The sequence below is a fragment of the Callospermophilus lateralis genome, chromosome 4 (assembly GCF_048772815.1).
Source record: "Callospermophilus lateralis isolate mCalLat2 chromosome 4, mCalLat2.hap1, whole genome shotgun sequence".
NCBI classification, from domain to species: Eukaryota; Metazoa; Chordata; class Mammalia; order Rodentia; family Sciuridae; genus Callospermophilus; species Callospermophilus lateralis.
In genome coordinates, this window is record NC_135308.1 from 6,197,608 (window position 1) to 6,223,290 (window position 25,683).

At 45.1% G+C, this 25,683-nt stretch overlaps 1 protein-coding gene and 1 pseudogene across 1 annotated transcript; one reads left to right on the forward strand and one right to left on the reverse strand.

Annotated features, from left to right (window-relative positions):
- Positions 1–5,335: 5,335 nt before the first annotated feature.
- LOC143397433 (golgin subfamily A member 2 pseudogene) lies at positions 5,336–14,451 on the reverse strand (annotated as a pseudogene).
- Positions 14,452–15,557: 1,106 nt separating this feature from the next.
- Defb108b (defensin beta 108B) lies at positions 15,558–20,776 on the forward strand. Its single transcript, XM_076853469.2, has 2 exons — positions 15,558–15,615; positions 20,613–20,776. Exons 1-2 carry the CDS (start codon positions 15,558–15,560, stop codon positions 20,774–20,776), a joined length of 222 nt encoding a protein of 73 aa, XP_076709584.2.
- Positions 20,777–25,683: the final 4,907 nt, after the last annotated feature.

Consider the following 25,683-nt stretch of genomic DNA (forward strand, 5'->3'; position numbering starts at 1 on the left):
GGAACTAGAGAGTGCAGTGCCAACCTCTCTGTGCAAGAGCAGTTTCACTCTCATGCGGCCAATTCCATTCTGACTTCCTATTGGCAAGGGTGACAGAGACCAATGTGTGGACTCACCTCCTGGCCCTTCATGGAACCAGCCCCACCCCGGGGCAGTGCTGGGACACGGCTGAGCCTTTGCTTTAATACAACAGAGTTTCTTGCCATTTTTTTTGCACAGCTTATTCCACTTAGAAGACGTCTTTCAGTTCCACCCCTGTGGCCATGATAGTGATTATTTGTATATTTCAAAATAGGTAGAGTAGGTGCCTTGGTTGTTTTCACCACAATTACATGGTATTTTTGAAGTAGTAGATTTACTTGATGTATACAGGTATGGAAATATCAGATGGTGCTCGGCAAGTATACACAATTATTACATCAATTAATGGGGGAAAAAAAACAAAGACAGAGCTGGCATGTAAATTGCCTTCTCTTTATTTTCATTCAATTTACTTTTTTCACACTTCAGCTCATTTATAAATTTAAATGCCTTTGACACAAAAGTGGGTGATATTCTATAGTTTGATCAACTCTTTAATTTCCAGATATATTATAACTTTCCACCCATATTTCTCTTTATTCTCTAAATTATCTGAACATTATTTTAAACTTAAAAACATTCATATGTACACACACACACACACACACACACACGTATATATGTATAGTTTTTAGAATTTTTCTTTTTCTTTTTTGTCCTGGGGATTGAACCAGAGGGCATTTAACCACTGAGCCACATCTCTAGCCTTTTTTATTTTTTATTTTGTCACAGGTTCTCAGTAAGTTGTTTAGGGCCTCTCTAAGTTGCTGAGGCTGGCTTTGAACTCACCATCCTGCTGCCTCAGCCTCCCAAAATGCTGGGATTACAGGTGTACACCACCATACCTGCTTTTTTGAGCATGTTTTGTGGAAGAGACTATCATTTCTCCAATGTGTATTCTTAGTGCCTTTGCGCAATATAAATAAATAATATCTATATCTACATCTATATCTCTACAAACTTATTCATGAAGTCTGACATTGTGGAAATACACACGAGTTTTAGGTCAAATTTAATGACATGGCATACATTCTAAATACATACATACACATACATTCTAAATTTTACTCTACATGTTGAATCTAAGGTAATATAAGAACATCTGTATAAATTTGATGCTATTTAGTGCTGGCTCTTTCATTGAATATATTCATGATCTTCAAGTATACATATTTTTTTAAATGTAAAGCGACACATTTGGGAATGTCTTACGTAATTTAAAGTTCAGTTACTGGAATCTGTTATCAATAACTTTCCTATGGCATATACATACATATATGTGTGCATGCATATTAAATGTGTGTGTGTGTATAATTTATATTACTCTTTCACACTGGGATGAAATTTTAAATATATTTTTGAAAAGTGAGTAAAGCATTCCTGTTTTTTTAAAGATGAGCACCCTGGAACAAGGAATATTTTTCCACTTTTTCTTACAAAGGAAGTTAAGAGCTCTCTTACCTTTCTGTTTGGTTGTGCTTTATTATGTTAAACTGATATTCAGATAGACTCGGGAAACAATATTGAGAGCTTTGTGAATTGATGATGGGGGTAAAAGTCAGCTTCAAAACTAACACTTTAACTGACTGAGACTTGCCCAAGGCCAGCCTCCCTGGAATATCCAGAGGGTGATAAACTGACAAAGGGCACAGGAAGCTGAGCCAAAACCAAGGGGGACTCAATTTCCTTAAAGACTCCAGCATGCAGTGCCTATGCTTCAGATGTCCAAAGGTGGACCTGGACGGGGCTCTCTGGCAGCTTCCCTGGAACCCCCAGTCAAACTGGAGTGCAGGAGGAGGGCACCTTCCTTCTCCTGAGAAGACCCCCCTGAGAGATTTCCCTTCTCCTTTTCCTGTGCTTTCAATAAGCTCAAGCCTCTACTCTGAGTGACCTGTGGACATGTTTCTGGCATGATGCAGGAACTGGTGAGGAGCATTGCCATGGCTCCTCGGTGTGCAGCAGGCTCATGCCCTTCAGCAGTTCCTCCAAGTCCAACTCCCACCCACCACTGCACACGCACTTGACCTGTCTGTAGTGACCACTGGTACGCTTTCAGGTCAGCACATTTGATCTCCCACATAACAGAGTGAATGTGGTTCTTGTCTTTCTGGGTCTGGCTTGGTTCCACTAACATAGGGCCTTCTACCTTCACACTCATGCTTTAACTGACAGGATTTCATGTTGGCATGGCTGAATGCTGCTCCATTGTGTGTACAGACCACATCTTCTCTATCCAGTCCTCTGTCAATAGGCAGCACCTGATTCTGTGTCTTAGCTCCTGGGAACAGAGCTGCGAGAAACGAGGCTCAGCAGATATCTGCTTGATATGCTGTTATCAGTTCCTATGGATACACGTCCAGAAGTGGGATACCTGCATCGCATGGTATACCTATTTTTAGATTTTTCAGGAAACTCAATGCTGTCTGCCATAACGTGTGAATTAATTTATATTCCCACCAAGAGTAAATGTGATTTCCTCTCTTCCACATCCTCAGTGAAGAGACAACCTAGATAATGGTAGAAAGTAGTTGCAAATATTCATATGACCTAGGGTTAATCTCCAGTATATTTAAGGAACCAGAAAATACTGACATGAATCACAAAACATACAACTTATTCCACTAAAAAAATGGGCAAATGACCTGAGTATACACTTTTAAAAGAAGAAATACAAATGACCAACAAATATATAGAAAATGCTTGACATCCTTAACCTATCAGGAAAAAATAAATGAGAATCCCAGTATTCCACCTCAGCCCAGTTAGAATGACCATTAGGAAAGAAAGAAAAATAACAAATGCTGGCAAAGATGTGGAGGATTCTCATGTGCCACCCCCCATCAGCATGAGAGGCTGAACTAAAGTGACTTTTATGAATTTGGGGTGACACAAGATACCACACAGACACAAAATACCTTCAGTAAGCTTCAGGAGGGCTTTTCCATCTCCCGGCCTCAGGCTCCTCAAAAAGGGGGGCAAGAGGAGGTCATGGGAGGCTGATGAGAGGGAGAGCAAGCACACTTGGAAGTAGGCTTTTATTTAGGGGGATGCTGTTTCTTAGAGCATTCTATCCAAAAAAGGCGGAAGTGGGAGGATTACAAGGAACAGGTGCGTGTAGCTCAACCCCAGCAGGTGACACCTACACCTGGTGCCATGCCTGGCTATCTGAGCTGGGGTGATGCCCGAGTTACTGTGGAAAGCAATAATTGTTCCGGACCCCGGGTTTCAAGACTGAAATGCGTGTTCATCCAGGGCGGCTCCCCACACTCATGCTTTAAGGTTAAGGCTTAAAACTCTGAGGCCCCTGTCCTGAAGGATGACGTGTCTCTTTCTTTACAGAATGGAAACAGTTGAAGTAAAACGAATTGTTTGTGTATAGGAGTGGGTGGAACAGAGTGTCCACAAAGCTTGGAAGTCCATGCAGTTCGACATTTGTGATGGGTGGGTTAGCAATATTTGTGGCTCAGACCATTATAATTTTTTGTATGATTTTTACTGTTTATAGCAGGAACTAGAAAGTGCAGTGCAAAGTCTGTACAAGAGCAATTTCACACTGATGGGGCAAATTCCATTTGGAGTTGGCATTTGCCAGTGAGAGAGACACAGGCATGGACTCAGCTCCTGGGACTTCATGGAGCCAGCACCTGGGCAGTGAGGGTGAGGCCAAGACGCTGCTGTAACAGCAAAATCACTCCCACTTTGTGCACAGCTCATGTCACTCAACGAGCTGTCCTGCAGTGCCACCCACGGGCAATAACCATAATGCTTCGTGTATTTCAGAATAGAAGGGGAGTTCGGAAGCTCTCCCCATAGTGAAGTATTTTTGAGGTAGTAGATTTACACAAGGTTTGCAGGCATGGAGACCTCACTTTGAACCCTGCAGTTATATACGATGAATAAGCCACAGATCACAGGGGGAAAAAAACCCAAAATCATAGGTTTCATTGAGTTCCTTTTTCTTTATATTTACTTTATTCTTCAGGTGATTTATAAATTTAATAGTGCCCTTGCAATTAATGTGGACACAATTTTGTGATCAACTTATTAACATCAGATAAAATATATTCTATCACTCGTTTTTATCTTTAGTCTCACAACAATCTGAATGTTATTTAAATTCCAAACATCTAATATTTCCATCTAATTCTGTTCTCTATTTCTAAGTATTTTGTGTCTTGTCCTGATAATGTTGCTAAAACAACATGTAATCTTTGTGTAATATGCACAATTTAATTTTATCAAGTAAAAATTAATTTTTCTATCGTTTCAGAAAACTTAAGTTTATTATTTTTATTTCTTCCCATGAGTATTTGAAAACAGAACATAGTAGGCTGGATTTTTACATTTTTTATTAACTTTTTTATGGCAAAATCCATTTATTATGAAATAAAAAGCAAAATAAAAGGGAGCCGTATCACCAGGCCACCACAACCAGTCCCGTCTCCTTCTTTTGCCCAGAGTCATCAATAAGGAAGTTTCCCAGTCCCATATAATTGGAATCTCCTCTCCTTTTGCCAGCTCCAGCTGTGACACAGGGGGCAGTCCTACTCCAGATATATAAATATTTCACAGGTACAATATGTCCACTGGGGAGGGGTGGCCCACGCTCCAGCCCCCTGGGCCCTACCTGGCCTACAGTTAGCCTCAAGTGTCTTAGGGCCTGAGAACCCTGCCCAGTGGCCCTGCACAAGATGCTTCTGAGGAGCGGAGCCTCCAGGACTGCCTGCACCCACCCTGCCCTCCCCTAGCCTTCAGTGACTCCACCTGTCTGAAGACCCAGGAGAAGGTGGCCCAGCTGACCTGGCCCACAGGACCTCTAAGAAGATGGGAGCCCCACTGAATGGAGGACTGCCACCGCCAGACTCTGCCCCAGCCCTGCCTACAGTGAGCCCCATCTTAAGGGCTGTGAAAACGCTGCCCACCTTCCCTGCCCCCAGGGCCCCCGTGTAAGGGGATGGAGCCCCCTAATGAAGGACTGCTTGGTGAGGGTAACGGGGCCACCAGAGAGATCCTGCCCCTCTAGGAAGGCAGCCTGGTAACATTATGAGCCTCTGGCGCTCTTTCTGGAACAAGAGTCCAGAGATTAACACTCAGCCCTAGTGAAGGTGTCAAAGGGTCTGTACCTCTTTGTCCCTCGTTACACAGGGTTCTTATAGTAAACAGGTGACTGGGAAGGAGTGGCAGCGTCAGGGTGGCATGAAAGGTTGGGGAAAAGGCCCTGGTCCCACGTCTCCAGGTGGCAACCAACAGTCTCTCAAAAGACCATGATCTTCACCTGGTCATGCTTGTCTGCACAGTAGAGGAAGGGGACGCAGGGTTTGGTGCCCAGGCCAAGGTGTTTCTGGGGGGTCTGGGTCTCATGCAGCAGCTGGGTCATGATCTGTGCAGTGGGATTCAGAGGGGAAGAAACCCCCACCCTCCTCTTGTGTTGCTGTCAGCAAGGCTCACCTCTCCAGCATCATCAGTTGCTCCAAATTCCTGGGGGCTTGCGGGCCCAGGAGTGGGCTCCTCAGCAGGACTCTGAGCTCCTGCCAGGAACTGCCCTGCCACTCACAGTGCTCCCCCACCAGCCTCAGAATTTGCTCCTGCATCTCCAGCAACTTGACCTTCTTCTCCTGCTTGTCCTGGCCCAGCGGCTGAGGTACTCCTCCTTCTCCTGGTGTCCCTCCTTCAACACTGCCCTCTGCTTTTGGTAGAGGGCAATATACTCTGCGGTGGTATCAGTCTCTCCAGAGAGCTGGGTGCATTGATGTCCAGTTCCTCCACCTGCTCCTTGAGCTCCACCTTCTCCTGCATAACCTCCAGGAAGCGGCTCTGCAGCTTCTCCATGGCCTCCTGTGGAGCCTGGGGGATCTCCCCAGACACACAGCTGTCCCCAATCCTGGGGACCAGGACTTGCTCTGTGTGCTCACTGCAGGATGGGGCTGCCAAGTGAGCCAGGTGCCAGTAGTGTGCCAGGGTCTCACGCAGCCCTGCCTTTTCTTCCTCAGCACTGGCTAGAGCCACATTAAAAATGTCACCATGGCCTCTCGGCTGTCTACGTCCTCTGGGATTGTGAGACTGGGCTGAAGAGCCTCCTCATCCTTTTCTTCCTTGTCCATTTCATCCTCTTCCCCAGGGACAGCCAGGAGGCTCAGCTGGGCCTGTAGCTCTTGGTTCTGCTGATGGGTGACTTCTAGGTGCTCCTGGGTCTCCTACAACTCCTGGCGGGCCATCTCCACTGCCATCTTGCCCTGCACTTCCTCATGCTGCAGCCGGTCTATGAGGTGATTTTGCAGCAGAAGTTGCTTGTGCAGAGCCTCCTTCTCAGAGGTCAGCTGCTGATTGACAGCCATGTACTGCAGCAGGTGGGACAGGTACAGGTCTTGCTGTTGGCTCTTCAGCTCCATGGTCTCCTTCAGCTCTCCCAGCTTCTTCTGCAGCTGACCCAGCTTCCTGGCCAGCTGCTTCTTGACTTGCTGCTCAGACTGCATCACACTGGTGATCTCTGTGTTCTCACTGGCCAGCCTGAGGAAGCGTTCTGCAGCTCGGCCACCTGCTCCTTGAGCTCATGGCTCTGTGAGTGCTCATGGCTGATGGCGGTGTGGTCCTTCTGCCTGCTCTCCAGGATCTGCTTTAGCCCCTCCACCTGCTTGCTCCAGCCCTCCACTGCCCAATTCAGCTCCACCTGCTGCTGCTCCTGCTCTAGAGTCAGGTGACTCAGCCTTTTGTTATCCTGCACCTGGGCATGGAGCTGTGCAGCCAGGTTCTCCAGTGCCCTTGCAGCTCCTCATCTCTGCCTGCAGCCCTTGCTCTTCCTTGGAGCACCCTGCTGGGGTCTCACAGCATGAGGGCTCCACCATCTGGCTTCTCAGCTCTGCCAACTTGGTCTCCAGCTCCTGCATTTGACTCTCACTGTCTTTCTTCTCCTTCAAAGTGTGCATCTGCTCTGATATTTGCTGCATTCTCTGCTGCCACATGCCACTCTCTCCTTTCAGGCTCTCTGCATAGTGGTCTCTATCCTCCTGCGGTTGCTTCAGTGACTCCATCAGCTGACCCCCATGTTTCCCAGCTGTGCCCGCTCCTCATGACCTGACGTAACTGCTGGTTACTATCAGGGGCTTCAGGCTGGTAGAGGGTTGTTGAAGCAGGAACTCAGACATGTCCAGCTTCTTTTGGAGCTCCTCCACTCCAGCTGCTTAGCTGCTTTCTCTGCCAGTAGGACCCTAGTACATAGCTGCCTTCTCTCCCAGTCGGCTTCCTGAGGAACTTCTCTTGCAGTTCTGAGTTCTGCTGCTTCACGTCCTCATTGTTTGTTGTTCTTGTTCAGCTCCAGAATGAGGGCATCTCTCTCTCTGGTTAGCTTTGTGTTGTGCCTGTCTGCCTGCTTGTCTTGTGTGCAGAGGGCACACAGTGTCCATTCCAGCTCTCCCACACACTGTTGGGAAAACTGTAGATGGATGGTAAGACCCTGACACCGCCTGGCTGCATTCAAAGTGTGAGCCATGGCTGTCTGTAATTCTGCTTTCTCAGTCACCAGGATTTCTATTGTCTGGATTTGACCTTGCACCTATACCCTCAGAGCTCCCCGCCCCTTTGCCAACTTCTGTTGACCTGCCTTCTTCTCTTTTTCCAGGTGATCCAGAGTGTCTTGGTCCTACTGTTTAATGTTTACACTGTGCATCCATCTGTTGATGGACACCAAGGCTGGTTCCATAGTTTAGCTATTGTGAATTGTGCTGCTATAAACATGGGTATGCCTGTGTCACCTAGTCAGACTACCTTAATTCTTCAGGCGCATACTGAGAAGTGGTATACCTGTGCCATGTGGTGTTTCCATGCCTAGTCTTTTGAGGAGACTCTATAGTGATTTCCTTAATGGCTTGACTAATTTACAGTATCACCAACAGTGTTCCTTTTTTCTCTACATCATCTTCATATTGATTAAAATTTCTATTATTGATGATTGGCCATTCTGACTGGGTGAGATAAAATATCATTGTTTTTTTTTTAATTTGCATTTCCCTAGTTGTTAATGTTGTTGAATATTTTTTCACATATTTGTTGGCCATTTGTATTTCTCCTGAGAATTGTCTGTTTAGTTCATTTGCCCAGTTAGTAATTGGGTTATTTGATTTTTTGGTATAAAGTGTTTTGAGCTCTTTGTATTTTCTAGATATTAATCCTTTGTCAGTAGAATAGTTTGCAGAGATTTTCTCCCATTCTGTGTGTTCTCTCTTCACATTTGAAATTGTTTCTTTTGCTATGAAAAGATTTTTAATTGACTTTGTTCCATTTGTTAACTATTGTCCTTATTTCATGAGCCCTTAGGGGTCCTATTGAGAAAGGCATTGCCTGAGCCTGAAAAGTGCTGTTTTAATCTCATGTTTTCTTCTAGGAAATGAATAATTTCTGGTCTAATTTCAAGGTCTTTGATGCATTTTGAGTTGATTTTTGTGCAGGATGAGAGACAGCATCTATTTTCATTCCTCTCCTTATGGGATAACCAGTTATCCCAACACCATTTGTTAAAGAGGCTGTTTTTTCTCCAATGTATGTTTTTGGCACCTTTGGCAAGGATCTGACGGCTATAGATGTGTGGGTTTGTCTCTGTCTTCTATTCTGTGCACTTGGTCTATATGGCTGCTTTTATGAATGTAGGATATGGTTTTTGTTACTACGGAGCTGCTCTCATTTGCCCTACTGTTCCACCATGATGTTCTGCCTGACTCTGGGCCCAGGGCTGTGAAACAGTCACAGCCTGACTATGGACTGAGCCCTCTGAAACTTTTCGTCCTCTATATTGTTCCTGTCAGGTCTTTTGGTCAGAGTGATGAAACAGGTGACTAAACCCCTACTTAATAGCTTCACTTTTTAGGCTATAGTTCTGAATTGAAAGGAAAAGAGCAGTGGCGTGCCCACAGAAGTCAGTTATTTTTGTCAACGTAATTTTGGCAGAACATAGTGTTCAGTGGGGAACGAAGGTTCCCTACCACTACAACCAGGAACCCAAATCCAGGTTCAAACTCCTGGGAAGACTGGAAAATCTCAAGCCTGCCATTGAGTGGTGAGGAATGCCCTCAAATACTAAATTGATAGTGAAGATACAGAATGGCTCCTCCCCGGTGTCTTCCTAAGGGACCTGGAGGGAGGGGACAAGCTGTGCCGACACCCACGCTGACATCCCAGGCGTGTGTCACTACTCCTGCTGTGGTGAGCGGATCGATAGAATTTTGCCTGCATGAATGACTAATTGAGAATCACGAAACCAATCAATCATGAGGACACTGGGCCAGATTTGAACAAAAGGACAAACTTCTTGCTGAGTACGTCTGAAATTTGGAGGTAAGATGTCTCCACGCGTCATATGAGTGGATTAATCTAACAGGTGAGGAGGTCCCAGGAAAGGCACTCGTGGGTTGGAAAGGGACGATTCAGAATCGTTGATTGTCCAACCCACACTTGATCCATGTTGCCCGCTGGCTCCCCTCTCACCCAGGCCTGCACTTACCCTGGGATCTCCTCGTCTGCCGAGGAAGGCCTCGGCCCCACGCCTCCCCTCTGTGGCTTCTCAGGCAGAGGCTGTGGGGTTCCACCCGCCTCAGGTCTGACTTCCTCAGATGTTGACATTTGGATTTCTTGAGTCACAAGGAAAAGAAAAACAAATTCATAACCATGGAGAAAAGGGGCCCTCTCTTGCTCTTTCTTCACATGTGGTGTTGAGTAGGCCCCATGGCCACAGAGTGAAATGTCTCCCGCAGTGTGGCGGCCCATTCCCAGATGTGTCTTCACCCTCAGGTACAGGTATGGGGACAAGAAAGACGGCGTGGAATGAGACGGACTCCATTACCCTAGGTACAGGTATGACTGCACATATGAGAGAGATGAAAATGTGTGCTGCAGTGGTATACAGTGAATCATATAGACCCACTTAGAATAAACAAATGAATTTTAAAAATTAATAGTAATGATTACAAAATTAGTAGTGATGATTCTCCCAACAGAGAAGACCCCAGGACTGGATGGGTTCACTGTTGGGTTTTGCCAAACTTTGAAGAAAAAGCACTAACACCAAGGCTTCTCAAACTCTTCCATAGAATTGAAAGGGAAGATTCCTTTCCAACCCATTCTGTGGGGACAGCATGATTCTTGACCAAAATCTGACACAGGCACTACAGAAAAAGAAAATGACGAATATTCAGCCACAGAGAAAAATGAAATCCTATCATTTTTTAAAAAAATGGATGGAAATGGAGGACATCGTGTGCTAGACAGAGAGAACAACTGTTTGCTCTCATGTGTGGAAACTAAAAGGTAGAAGAGGGATTGCTAGGGACAAGGGAGGGGATGGGAGTGGAGGTCAGAAGAGAGGGGGAAACGGGTAGAGGAAGGCTGGGTGGAGAGGACCCAGGGCTTGTCTGGCCTGTGTGGCGACAGCACAGGGAAGCCCATTGACTTCCTCAATCTCTCTGTGTTCGTCACCATCATTTCCAAATGTCCATGGTAAAAAACACCAGTTTTCACATCCATCCATCCACCTGCCCACGGGGATCAGAATGCTGGAGTAAATGTTCTCTGAACCGTCAATAGTTCTGTGGTGATTTAAACGTAGAATGACCTATTTTATCCTTCTCGGTATAAAGAAACACTCTTGAAAATGAAACTGCCCTTAGCTCAGCACTTAACCCTCTGTCATTCCGTTGTCTCCACTCCACTTTTTCCAGCAATGATCTGGAAAAGGACACCAACCTGAGGTCCCACCGTTGCTCTTTTCTTTCAGCAGGTGGTCAGACAGGTGGCTGCTGGACACACGGCCCAGGAAGAGATGCAGCCTCCAGGAGGCCAGTGCAAGGGGCAGTGAGGGAGCACCTCTTCCCTGGACTTTTATACTGCCCCACAGTCATGTGACCCAGCACCTCAGCCAATGTAAGCCTCCTCATCCCCCAGTGGAATTTCCTGTTAATCAGTGACTCACCCCTTTGCATCGCATGACTCTACTCAGGGCATCTGACCTGCCAATCATTGTGTACTTCCCCGGACCCTTTTGCTAATCTTTCTGAGGCAATACTTGTTTAGATTCAAGCTCAAAATCAACAGTTAAAACGATTTTGAGAGTTTTAAAAGATTGCAAATGCAAGTTGATCTAAATGGCATTTGGTTTTAATGAATTTTGGTTACTGTGGTCTGAAAGATTTTTTTCCTGCCATTTTACTTAATGATGTCTTCATTAAAAGTAATACATTTCAATGATTCAATTATTTACAAGAAACATACTTGTTATGTGGTGAACATGAACCTCAGTTTGCCTTGAAAAGACCTTCTATTTCCTGAGAATTTGGAATGACATTTCTGGACATGAAACCCAGAATGACCACATGGGCGAAGGATAGTCTGATGCTGAGGGATGTTGTCCCTGGTTTCCTATGAGATTTGGGTGGGGCTTCTGAGTTCCATTTGAGGAGCAGTATAGGGCTCTGGCATCAGCCCTCCTCCTGGAGAGTCCACTGGGGCCCTCACCTGGCCAAATCAATCAGTGCTGCTCAGCGCCTGTGGCAGGCAGAAATGTTAGCAGTGGCCCTCTGCCCTGCCCAGTGGTCCCAAACCTCTCCCAGGCCAACAGAAATTCCCAGCTGTGTTCCAGACCTTTCCTGATGACATCCCTCTTTCTTGGTCCCAGAGAATTCCAGACACATAAATTTGCCTTGGGAAGATCTGGACTTTGGTCATCATCGTCATCATATTTCCTAGCCTGAAGGGAAGAAGAAGATCACTGGAACACTAACAAACCTCCACGGAGTAGGTGAAACTTCAGCAGTGCCTGCGAGGATCACCACTTTCTTCCTGCTCACCCAAGGGCACCTGGAACATCTCCCAGGGCTCAGGCCTGCACAAAGAGTATGCACCAACCTTCCATTTCCAGAAAGTACAGTTGCTGGGCTCAAGATCTGCAGGGGGGGGAATTCCAGGGATGATGATGGTGTTGGGATGGGAGCGCCATCCCCAGCCTCTCACAAAAGGCAAGCCAGTTCCTGGCCTCAAGTTTTCCTGGATGAGCAGGTGGTGACTGTGGTTGGAAAGATTGCCACCCACAGCTACAGAGGGAAGGGTCCTCACCCACAGCTTTTCAGGCTGTGTGGGACACACTAAGTCCCTAAATTTTACATCTTTTTAGATGCTCAACCGCGCACAGAAACCTTCCTCGAATCAACCCTACAAGCCCAGGTTACTCACTGTCTCCAGAGGACCAATTGAAATATTTAATGAAGGGATTCTAATTCAGAGGCAACCACCAGTAAATATGCCATCCAAGAGTATCTGTGGGCATCCAAGATGTAGAGAAACCTCAGTGATCATCATCAGTAGGTAAAACCTAACTTGAACAGAGAAATGTGCAAAAATAACCCCAGCAAAGAAATTGAATAGTATACACAATAATGAATAACACCAATAGTGTTCATGGTGATTCTATGACTGAGAATACTAACCACTTTAGGGAAATAGAAGATTAAAATGTACAAGCTGCTTTTACTGATTGAAAGGGATTTAAATTGTTACATTTTATAGGCCCAACAGAAATAGATTAATATTTTTAGCCACTTTCCTTAGAATGCCAATTATGAATGAAATTTGAGAGAGATAAAGAACCACAGAAAGAAAGCTTTTCTTTAAAATCTTGTTCTTAATTGTTTATGGTCTTCTACAAGTAGTCGTGTGTGAGTACAGAGCTCAGTCCACATGGCACCTGAGTATTGTCTGGAGCATTACCTAAAACATCATAAAAAACTTACTGCAACCCCTGCTCCTGGATCCGTTTGTATTTCTTCCAAACAGAGGTAGAGCCGTTACTATACTACTTCTCTTCCATCAAAACCATCATAAAAATCTGTCAGGAAGGACTGTCAAGAAAACTTGGTTAATTGAGAAAGAGTTAAAATGCTTCCTTTTCTTGGAGGTGGCTTAAATGGGAAAATTGGGAGGGTGGTTGTTTTGTTTTGGTTTTGTTTTTTGAGAGAGAGAGAGAGAGAGAGAATTTTTTAACATTTATTTTTTTAGTTTTTGGTGGACACAACATCTTTATTTTATTTTTTTATGTGGTGCTGAGGATGGAACCTAGTGCCCCGCGCATGCCAGGTGAGTGCGCTGCCACTTGAGCCACATCCCCAGCCCTTAAAATTGTTTTTAAAGAATGCAAACTGTAATACTACAGGGATTTTATTAGTATCAAATGCCCACACCTGAAAATACTTATAAACATGCAGGTGTGCACACACACACACACACACACACATACACACACACAGGAAACACTTTTTCTTCTCTTTCCTTGTTTGTAGTACTAATGCACATCATTGCCACACCAATGCCTGGAAATGCCGGGTTTCTGTTCTCACGACTAAAAAGCTCAGGGGTCACTCCAGTTAAACTGGGCTAACTGGGCTGCGCAAAATAACCACACAAGAGACACAAATACCTTTTTCTTTGGGGTTGCTGTGACGGCTCCTCTGACCTTAAGGGTCCACAGAAAGAGAGAGAGCGAGAGCACGCGCTGACCCCTTTTATTGAGGAGAAGCTATTCAAATGAGGCAAGGGGTCAGGTTTCAGGGGGCTGAGTCTATCTTCATGATGTCCACTGTCAGCAGGTTGACTGACTCCTGGGTAGGCCACACCCAAGGGCACAGTAAGAGAAGGGGACACACACAAGGCACTTCCATGGAAGATTCTATCCTAAACAGGGCAAGGGGTTATAATACAAAGGAACAGGTGAGCATGGCTTCACCCACGGGGCTGTAGCAAGACACACCCATGCATGAGACACCAACCCTCGGACCCAAGAAGGGTGGGGAAAGCTCTGCCACATTTCTGCGACTGAGTGCCTCAGCACCCAGTCCGGGAGTGTAACCCAGTCACGTGTAAGGTTGGTCTCCCACATGGAAATTATTTTAACTAAATGGAAGGTCTCTGGATATTCTTAAAAAATCCTAATTATTAGAATTGCTTCTATGTTTCTGATGTTCCTCAAACACAAATGGAAGAAAGGACTCACCCAAACCCTCCAGATAATGGACCGACCTCATCCAAAGATTCCAATGCAATTAAGTGTTTAGAAGTGATTGGTGGATCTGACACCAAGTGAGTGGGTATGGGGGGTAGACCTGCTACCAGCAGAGGACATGGACCAGGCTGTCATTTGAAGGCCAGCTCTGAAGGAGAAGCTCTCTCCTCTCGAGATTCAGCAGGGAAACCTGGTGGTCACTGCTCCTGGAGACATGGAGGCAGCTTCACTCCACTGTGGAGGTGAGTCTCAGTTTCATGACTGTATAAAACCTGAATGGTCATCAAATGCAGCTGATGCTAAAGCCCATTTGGGTCCTTCTCTACCTGCAGAGTCATCGTTGTCACCTTGCCCTGATGCACCCTTAAATAAGAATTTAGCTCCTGTGGGGCCACTGCTGGCTCCTAGAGGGAAACTTTGTCTGAACTGGCAGAGACCATCCGCAGCTGGTGCTGGGCTGCAGAACATGGGAAACACTTGCTACGTGAATGCAGCCCTGCAGTGCCTGACGTACACAGCTCCCCTGGCCAACTCATGCTGTCCCAGGAGCACTGCCAACGCTGTCCTCGTCACAGGTCTGCATGCTGTGTGTGATGCAAGCCCACGAGACACGGGCTCTCCGCCACCCTGGGGATGTCATTCAGCCCCTGCCTGCTTTGGTTGACGGCTTCCACACTTCCCGGCAAGAAGATGCCCATGAATTTCTACTATTTATACTCAATGCTGTGCAGAAAGTATGTCTGCATGGACACAAGCAGCCAGGGGCTCACTCTCTTCCATGTGCAGTGACATTTTACTGTCCTGAGTTGTTCCCCTTGAAAGCAAGTTTTGAAGATAAATGACAACCTCATGCAACTCCTCACTCAGCTCTGAACAACACTCCAACCTGCTGGTAACCAGTGAGAAGTTCACAAGTTCATGGTGGAAGCAAATTCACATTCAGTATTTGGGAGAATGTTTACTGGCACAAAATGCAGTAAGCTCTCTACCATAAGCACAGTACATTAGAGAGGAGGCCAGGAGGGAGGGGGCCATCAGCCATTAACAAAGCTGGGAAGGCTGGGAGATGTTCACAAACCAAAGAACTCATTACTGAACTAAGCCAACTGGTCTTTTAACATGCCCAACTCACTGTGACTTAATATAGATGGATCTTTGTTCAGAAACTTTGATCCATTGCCAAGATGTTTGTAGATGATGTTCCTATTTAACAAGGTTTGCTGGTCAAAACTGCACCCACATGCTTACTGAACAGAATGTCCAAGAAAACAAGGACTCAGCCTTCCCCGAAGGCCATTCTGCATGCACAGACTACCTCTGTCCATGCTCCCCTTGGTGAGGCACAGATGGCAGCTTACCAAAGACCTTTCCCTGGTGCTAGAGCTGCAGACGAAGCTCTCACTGCCTCCTGGAGATGAAGCCAAGCTTTCTTCTCCCTCCAGCCATGAGGACCTCCATCCTCCTCTTTGCCCTTCTCTTCTTCATGAGCCAAGTTCTACCAGGTAACAAAATATACCTTGCAGGAGCTTTGTTAAGTGAGGAGTATCCAAGGTCCTATGGGGATCCAATATTCAAAGAAAAAGCACCATCACCTATGCCCAGGCCAGGGGTTGCCCTAGGAAATCTGGAACACCCGATGGCTGAGAGACCCTGAACCACCTGACACATCAGCTCTCAGCAACTCTCAGTTAGATGAAATAGGTCAAGGATGTTCCAAGGGTTGAAATCCTCTTAAGCCATCATTAAACCTCAGTGTAATTAGGCAAGTTTACTAGCAGCTTCTAAACCTAGATGACAAGAAATGGGGCAGCATTCTCCCAAATACTGGTCTCCAAAACTCCTTTATTACTTTAGCAACAGTTAGTCATTCGAAGACACCAGCAGAAGAGCCATGCCAGAGCTATAGTGGGCACAGGCAGAAGGGAGAAGGATTTGGTGGGAGCAGTCTCCTTCAAAGCATTGCTACAGCCTAGGAAGTATCAGTCCATTGGCCTCTACACTGTTGGTCCTTGGGCTTGGCTCTGCTCCTCCAGGCTCATCCCATCCCCTGACTCTGTCTCTGATCAACATTTAACCTGCTGAACAGACCTCAGTCGCAGGGATCAGTGATGACCCTGAAACAGAGCCTTCTCCTGCACTCAGCATGACACAAATGATAGGCATGAGCCCCCTTGCATAGACACGCTTTGAAGCAATGTGTGCAGAGCTTCTTGCTTTTACCCCAGGTCCCGGGATACTGAAAATAGATCAGGTCCTTTCCTACAACTCCTGAATAAGTAAATTCAATGAAAAATATGCAACTTACTGCTTGATGAGAAGACACTTCTCTGACCTTTTCCCTGACCTTTCCACTCTCGAGGTCCTGCATTCTTGGTAAAGATGAGAAGGTACTTCTCTAATGTCAAGCGGTAAGTTGCATATTCTTCCTTGAATCTACTTATTCAGGCAATAGTGTGTGTGTGTGTGCTTCTGTTTCTGTGTGTGTGTTTCTGTTTCTGTGTGTGTGTGTGTGCTTCTGTTTCTGTGTGTGTGTTTCTGTTTCTGTGTGTGTGTGTGTGCTTCTGTTTCTGTGTGTGTATTTCTGTTTCTGTGTGTGTGTGTGTGTGTGTGTTTCTGTTTCTGTGTGTGTGTTTCTGTTTCTGTGTGTGTGTGTGTGTGTGTTTCTGTTTCTGTGTGTGTGTGTGTGCTTCTGTTTCTGTGTGTGTGTTTCTGTTTCTGTGTGTGTGTGTGTGTGTGTGTGTGTGTGTGTGTGTAGTACATCCTCCATTCATCTCTCCATATGGTTTTGGGGTGAACAAATGGCTGGTCTGGAACCAGGTCCTCAGGGCTGAGGTTAAATTCTCCCTCACACTGTGAAGAGCCGTGTGTAGATTAACTGAAATTCTTATAAGTGGCCTCAATAATAGTTTCTATTCTTTGAAGGGAAGAAAAATTTTTTAAGCCGGTGCAAAACTAATTTTAACAAAACCAAAGCAGGTTAGCTTTGTCACAGTTAGCACAGCAGCTATGATAGCGCAGATCCTATGAAATCATTATGCAACCAGATGAGGAAGAGCCTCAGAGATAGCTGGTCCATTTTTCCTGTTCTACAGGGGGGACAATTACAGTCCTGTTCAGCAGTGTGCCTCCCCCAGGGGGAAAGCCTAAGCTGCAAGCTGCAGTCAGAGCTGCTTCTTCCCATCCTGGCGTGTTCTACACCTTCCACTGCTGGGTCCTGCCGTCCTTCTTCCTTTGCATAACCCTACAGAGACTGACTATAGGGGACAGCAAGTCCAATCCTATTAGCTCAGGAGCTCACAAAGCTGGTGGGATGCTTGTCCTTATGGCATTACTCAAGACCCATCCAATTAGTACTGAGCTGAGCATTCCCCTTGCTAAACATGGGTTTGAAAGAAAAATAAATTTAAAATATTTTAAAATTTATATGCCCAGAACATGAATGCTTCTAATTCAGCTTTAACAATTCCAAATTCAGAAAACCTTATTTTGTATTCCTTGTCACTCAAACTTTTTTTTTATTGTCACTCTAACAAGACAAAGGAAAGTGATGTGGTAGAAGAGAAAAGTGAGGGCATTACTTATGGTCGGGATGGAATGCAACGAGATGGGGAGGAGCAAGCTGACGACGAAGGAAGACAGGTCCTCTCTGGTGGTCCTCAGGGGGACATTGGCAGCAGGATTGCAGGTTTTTATTGGGGAAGGTGGAGAGGTGAGGAGGATGCAGAGAGGAGTAAGAGGCAGAAATAGAATGGGACTTAGACACAAGCATGGCTCTGTCCCTACCACCCCCTCACTGGATCACAGGTGCTCTTGGATGAGCTGCTTCCCTCTCCTGGTCTCATTTCCTCTTAGGGAAGTGGTTAGACACGACAATCTGTAGTGTTCATTATAAATCTAAATTTTGTTTCTACAGCAATTATCTAAACACATGGGTTCAGTGGGGAAACATCAATTAAAAATATTTTAAGCCTGATGCAGTGGTGCAACCCTATAATAGAAGCAACTCAGGAGGCTGAGGCTGGAGGATTACAAGTTCAAGGCTAGCCTGAGCAGCAACCTAACAAGACCCGTCTAAAATAAATTTAAAAAAAAAATTTAGTTGTTGATGTACCCTTAGTTTATTTATATGCCATCCTGAGAATCAAATTCAGTGCCTCACATATGCCAGGCAGGTGTGTTACCACTGAGTCATAGCTCCAGCTTCTAAAATAAAATTTTTTTAAATAGACTGGGTATGTAGCTCAGTGACAGAGCACCACCGGATTCAGTTGCCAGTACTAATATATATATATATATATATATATATATATATATATATATATATATTCTTTATTAATTATATAAAATATTTATTATATATTTATATAATGTATATATGTGTATAATGTGTATATGTGTGTATATATATAAATACACACACATATATATACATTATACACACATATCCATTATAAAAATATATATATGTGGATATATATATATATATCTCCATGTCAGTCATATCTACAGCTAATTGATGCTTTTAGTGCAGCTTTAAAACTTACAAATTTAGAAAAACTTATTCCTTTTTTTTAACATTTTCTCAAACAAAATAGAGGAAAACAATGTGGCCAAACAGAGGTGAGGGAATTCCTTGCTGTCAAAATGGAATATAGCGAGATTGGGGAAGAACGACGTGGCTTCTGTATTCACTGTGCACAGTTTATGGGAAAGAGCAAGGAAAAGAAAGAAATGCACTTTAATTCCTAGCAATGTTTTTAAAAGTCCTGCGGTTTGGAGATTTAACCCTCAATATATTCCACTGTGCACAAGACAGCACAGGACACGTGTACCTCGAGTAAGAGGAAGCGTCTATACTAGCATTTCTCTGTGATCGATTCTGGGATACACATACAGAGAAGAACAAGATGAGAGTCCTGCCCTAAAGGGATCCTTCACAGGCGAGTAAGGCCAGAGCAGGGAACCGCAGCCGTGGTCGAAGGCAAGAAGGGCCAGCAGAGGGCGCGCAGGAGGTTCAGCACGCTCCCGGGCCTGACAGGGATCCCTGGCTTCATCCTCAGCCGCAGACAGACCTGGGTACAGCAGGCTGCTTTTCGCCTAAGGCTAAGGGAAGCCTCCATCTATCACTGCTGACTAGTGAAGACAAGGTGCACAGGTCAGGAATCCAAGAGCCCAGATTTCTGCCGGTTTCTATATGGTGCTCAACACTTAGAATGACCATCAGTTTTTATTTTTTTCTGAAACCTACACCATTAAAACTGTTTCCCAATTCACATTTTAGGTAAAAATACGATGTTGCCTATTTGATCTTTACATCCATTCACCAATTTGTTGTATGAACATTGAAGAGTTTAAGTCAATTTAATGCACCTGGGTTTCAGTTCAGTTCAGTTCAGTTCAATTCAGTAGACATTTATTTAATATATACTAGATTCAAGAATTGGCCTTTGTATTTGGGAACACACACACAAACACACACACACACACACAAAAAAAAAAAAAAAAAAAAAAAAAAACCTGAAAGTTTTAGTTTGCTACCCCTCTTCCTGGAAAAGCTACTGTGTGTAGCTCCAAATTAAGTTACTTTTTAAACTGAGCACATCAGTGTGTGTGACCCATCCCTATAACCCACCCCTGGGACAGTGATATCCACAACCCCTTCCACATTTTTTCTGAACAGGAATATCTCAGGTCCTAAATCACATACTATTCAATGTCTTGAACAAGTACATTTGAATGTCTCACTCCTAATGCAGGCGGAGGCTCCAGAGCAGCACTGTAGCCTCCAGCCCCAGGGGGCTGAGGGGGCTGAAGGAAGCACCAGGCTGAGGCACAACCGAGACTGTGTGCTACATACGCAGGAATATGGTGCCAGCTCCCAGGGAAACAGCCTGTTACCAATTTCATCGAAGTATATTTTCTTACTATCTTTTAGATCTATTTTTCAGTTCCCCTTTTCAAAGATGCACAGACAGAGACAGATAGATAGATGTGATATTATGACATATCATATATTCTGTGTGACCCACCGCCAGCACAGCAATATCTTAGGACACAAAACAAATGCTATTCAATGTTTCCAATAGGACATGTCTTGGGTCCTATTCCTTTTCTCTAAAACCTTTCTTCTGCGCTAGACCATTTGGTGGTACTAAAAGTAATATTAAGCAGGACTGCTCCAGGTCTTCCGTCAGAGTCAGGAGACAGGAAAGTCAGATGAGTGAACTGAGTGCAGTGTGCATGCCCAGGGCCCATAAAGGCAGGAGGGCCACTCAGCTGTAGCCTTCTGCTACTCCGTGCACCCAAGGTTGCCAGATTTTTTTGAGAGAAATTTCCAAAATTTTATGTGACACCAGATTTTTAAGTATTGGTGTAAGAAATCAAATAACAAGAAATGTCTACACAAAACTGTTCCCAGACCCTGCCCTCTCACCCCCTTGAACTTAATAAAAACTCGGAAGAACGATAAATGATTAAAACAACCCTCCTCTGTGTGCAGTCAGGGGCAGATTCAAGGAAATCTGTGAGCGCCCCAACGGATCCTGCCGAAATAACTGCATCTCCACCGAGGTCTACGTGGGGAGGTGTTTGGACGGCAACCCGTGCTGCCTGCCTTTGGGGAACCAACCTAGAATCAGGGGCACCGTACCCCAGGATCACTAAGCCTTCTGTTTGATCGTTTGTTCTCTCTGCGCCCCCATCTCCTCCTCTCTTTCCCTCTCTTTTCCTTTTTTTTTTTTTTTTTCTATTTTCTCAAATCTCTTTTTCTCACAGGGATTCTTGCTGAGTGCTCAATAAATAATAAAGCAAGACTAGCAAACGCAACATTTGTTTTTAAATCATGTTCCTTACCATCCCTTGATCACTGTCTGGTTCTCAGCCATTCCATCCCCTTTCTAGTCTGGATGAACTCCTGGGGTAGGGTGGGGGGACTCGGTCACACCCGCTGCTTTTGCCCAGCCTGCAGCCCTCCCTGTGCATCTGAGGAGACTCCTTCCCTCTCCCAGCTTCCTCCTTCCATGCAACCTGCGGAGTCCCCCTCACCAAAAAAAGGGTAGCATGTGCAATCAAATTTCCCCAAATCGGACTCGCCGAAAGCCTGAATCATGAACAGAGTGAAGCCCAGATGGAAGGCCATTTCCTTTGCACCCCTTTCAAAGGCAGTGCTTGGGTCTGCCAGGCCCTCATAGCTGCCACCAGTTCTCTAGCCCCCCACCCCGCCCCGCTTTCCCTGAGCACAACCATCCAGCATTTCCTTCCACCTATGGCTGTTTAACCAATTATCACAGACTTAGTGGCTTAAAGCCATACAGTTTTATCATCTGTCAGGTCTGGGAATTACAAGTTTGACATTGGATCTCTATGGGCCAAAATCAAGGTGTCCGTGGGGCCCAGCTCTCCCGAAGGCCCTCTGCTTCCCATCCTCTGCCTTTCTTCCAGCTAGGGTGGCCTGCTTCCAAGAACACTTGCTCCCTTCCCCACCTTTCAGCACTCCTGGGTTGAGTCCTTCTCACACACGTTTCTGAACTTAGCTCCTGACTTTCTGTTTCATTTTCTAGGATTCTTGCAATTACTTTGCATCTACCTGCGTAATCCAAGGTGAGCTATTTTAAATTCAGCTGACTAGCAGCCTTAATTCCACCTTTGTCACATGAGATGATGTGCTCACAGGTTTCAGGGAAAAGACATGGACAACTGGGGAGGGTATGTTTATCCCTCCTCCTGCGGCCACCCAGGGACTTTTCTACACACCACTATTTCATTGAACTTAAGCAAGTTGCTGTGTGTAAAGAATCTCATTGATAGTTTCCTTTGTGTGTGAAGTTGTGGAGACACACACACTCTTGTTGCAGAAAGAGGATAGAATCAACATATTTTAAAGCATATTTACCAGATTTTGGACTCCACTAGGTCTGATTTGGCCAAAAGAGAATGTTAAGTTGTGCCCCACGGGCCACTCAAAACTTCCGAGAGTTCAACATGTTGGACTCAGAATCTCAGAAACTGACGCATATTTCAGCACAACTCAACTCTTGCTGAAGTGCCATGTTTTCCACAGTGCTACTCCTGAAATCACGTCTCCAGCTAAGTCTTTAACACACTTTTGCACTTGGTGGAAGCACCTGTCTGAAGAGAATTCTTCGGGACATGCAAGTGTGTTGCTGCCACGGATTTTACCCTCACATTGGGATCGAGCCCTTCTTCCTAAGTTCTGTGACAAATTTATACACATCTCTGTTATTAAAATAGATCCCTTTGACTCACTCTTATCCCTCCATAATTTTTATTCATTTTGAACAAGGTGTCTTGGTCATATATAAGAATCACCTGAAATTATGCATCTTGTTTCACTCTGTCAGCACTAATTATTAAACCCATTAATCAAAATAATGATTAATAATATTTTAATGCTAAATTATGTTTGCTGCTTTTCTTCCCTTTTTGCCCCAAATTTCTCTTTCTCTCCTTGTCTAACGTGGTAGGGCAGAGGCTGAAAGCACCAAGAATGCTATGCTTGAAGAACTTAAGCGCTTAGGATAATTGGGCGTAGGACAGAAGGACTGAAAGAAGGGATGTGATGGGATCATTTAGAGAACATTTCCAACAGAAGAGATAGTGATAATGGCTGTGCCTGTCCCACCAACCAGAAAGGAACTCTCCTGCCTAACAGACGAGAAGAAAGAATGCTTAGGGTCCCAGATCACTGAAACCCAGACCCTGTACCCTGGAATGACCACAGCGATGAGAACTCAAGGAATATCTACATGTAGGGAATCACAAGAAGCCTCACAAAAATTGCTATCTCCCAAGGCCAATAATAGCTATGTATTACTCTACACAAAGCAGTGGTCTACGAGAATTCCCTATCACAACGTATTCAAATAAGTTATCATGAATAGCAACCCTAGTCAATTAAACTGTATTTATCTACCTTCCACAGATAAGGACTCTGAAACACATACTGATTATGTAACCTGATGAAAGCCAAATAATTGATGGATGGGATTTAAAACCAGATGGACTTTTCTCTTGACCATCATACTACACGCTTTCAAATAGTGTACGCTATATTAGTATGAACTCAGTCAAGAGAGACATTTGAACAGGTAGAATTTCCTATAAAGAACTACTGATTACAATTAGTATAGAAATGATATGGGAATGGTTGATAAAAAGTAGAGAGACTTTTAAAGAATATCGGATACACAAATGTTAGGTGCTAATCCCTGTAGCCGAGATGGAGTATCCACGGACACCAATCACCACTCCTGGCTTATTACCAAGGTCAAGTCCTGGTTGGTGAGGACACGGCTACGAGTTACTGAAACATGACCTGGGCATGACCAGAAATCTTCAGCTCTGGTTTGGGTATGACCTGTCCCCAAATGTTTCACATGCTGGAAGTGTGGCCCCCAGTGTGGTGATGTTGAGAGGTGGTAGAAGCTTTAAGAGGTGGGGCCTGGTGGACGGTAATTTTGTCATGGGGGCTCCACCTTGGGGAATGGGTTCATGCTGTCTTGTGGGAGTAGCTTAGCTAGTGGGAGTGACTAAGCTCCTCAACAGGGAGTTGTAATAAAAGGAGTGAGTCTAGACATACCCCAGCCCTAGTTTCCTTGCCCCCAAACATGCCCCTTCTGCCGTGATGCATCCAGAGGCCTACACCAGGATGCTGGTGCCCTGATATTTCAACCCTCCAACCATCAGAATTGTGAGCCAAATAAATCTCTTTATAAGTTACCCAGCCTCCAGTATTATGTTATAGCCACACATAAAAAAAAAAAAAAAAAAAAAAAGAGTAAGACTTCTACCATTTAGAGTGTCAGAAAAAGTTGATTATATGATGGTATTTCACCAGAAGCAATCCACTATAAAAACTACACTCCAGAAAAAGCACCTGTTGGGTGCTCCTGACTCCTATATACTGAAGGAGATGGGAGCTTGAAAAGCAAGGTGCTCTGCAGAAGCTTGATTCTGAACATGCTACCATGGCTGCAGGAGCCTGCAAGGGGTGGGGGTGGGGGTGGGGGAGGGGAGAAGCCCTGTGCCCTACAGGGAAGGAGTGCTGGAGAGCAGGTACAGACTCAGGAGCAAAGGCTTGCCTCCCACTGTTTCATTCCATTGCCCTCTACTGACAAGATTTAATATTGCATTAGCTGGCAAAGGAAAATATTTAAAGAACCCAGATCCATGGTTACAGAGAAGGCCCAAAGGGTGAATGTACAGGAAAGAGGCAAAGTGATGGACCCAGCCCAATTCCATCTCAAGATTGGGAGCCTCATCACAAAGTCATGAAAAGTTGGTTTCTGTTTTACTATAAATTCCTGCGACTTCTAAACTTGTTTGGAATTCCTGCCCATGCCTTGAACTAACCCATGCCTGGCTTTTCCTGACCAGATAACAACTCTATCTAAAACCTCAGTGGCGACTCATAAATTCTAGTGTTGGGATCTAAATGTAGTCTCTGCCTTGAAATGTTAAGCCATGTGGATCATTAACCTACTCTCTGCCTTTGTATTATGCTTGTCAAAATCCTGTTATCTGTAAGTTCTCAAGACACCCTCCTTTGCAACTTTTTGTGCTATAAAATCTCGTTCTTGAAGGGCGGGGGTGCTGGTCTCTAGCCCATGTTAGGGAAGACAGTCACGACCAGCTTTCTTTGTGTACTCAAGTGCAAGCTTGCTTTAATTTGATTTAAAATTGGAGTTGGTGGTCTTTTCTTTGTGTCAGGGTTCAAAAAAAAGTTCACTGCCTTTTACTGTGCAACTTGCACAGGTACTCTTGTGCTCACATTGAATCCTCACACAGAAAAATACATATTTGTTTACCTAACAATATGCCACTGTCACTCTGATTTCCTCACCCTTGCCCCAAAATGGGAGACACACAGTCCTCAAAATTGTGATAATTAGACGAATGTGATGGTGCACACTTGAGCAACTTGGGAGGCTAAGGCAAGAAGATGCAAGTTCAAGGCCACCTTCATTAATTTAACTAGACCCTGTCTCAAAATAAAGTATAAAGAAGGTCTGGGGATACACCTCGGTGGTAGAGCACCCCTGATATCTGTCATCAGTTCGAAATCATCATCATCATCATCATCATCATCATCATTATCATCATCATCATCTAAGCCTTCTCTGGATGGCTTCTCCAAACTCCTTCCACAACTGATTCCAAAGGTGTCTGAGCCACCGGCCAGGGGTACTCACAGAAACAGCCCCCTTCCAGCAACCATGGTCTGTTAATCACCTTTCCATTGCTGTGAAATATGCCTGAGGTCATCAACCTAGAAGGAGGAAAATTGACTTTGGCTCCTAGTTCCAGAAGTGTCAGTCCATTGTCATTTGACCCCTTTGTTTGGGGCCTGTGACAAGCAGAGTACCATGATTGAGAGTGTGTGGCCCAGCAAAACTGCTCCCCTGGGGCACCGGGAAGCAGAAGGAAGGAGAAAGGAGGGGCCAGGATCCCAGCTCTCCTTCAGGGCACATCCGTGACCTCACTTCCTACCACGAGTTCTGAGGTCGCACCACCTGCCACAGAGCTGCAGAGGGTGGGTTTGGGATGAGTAG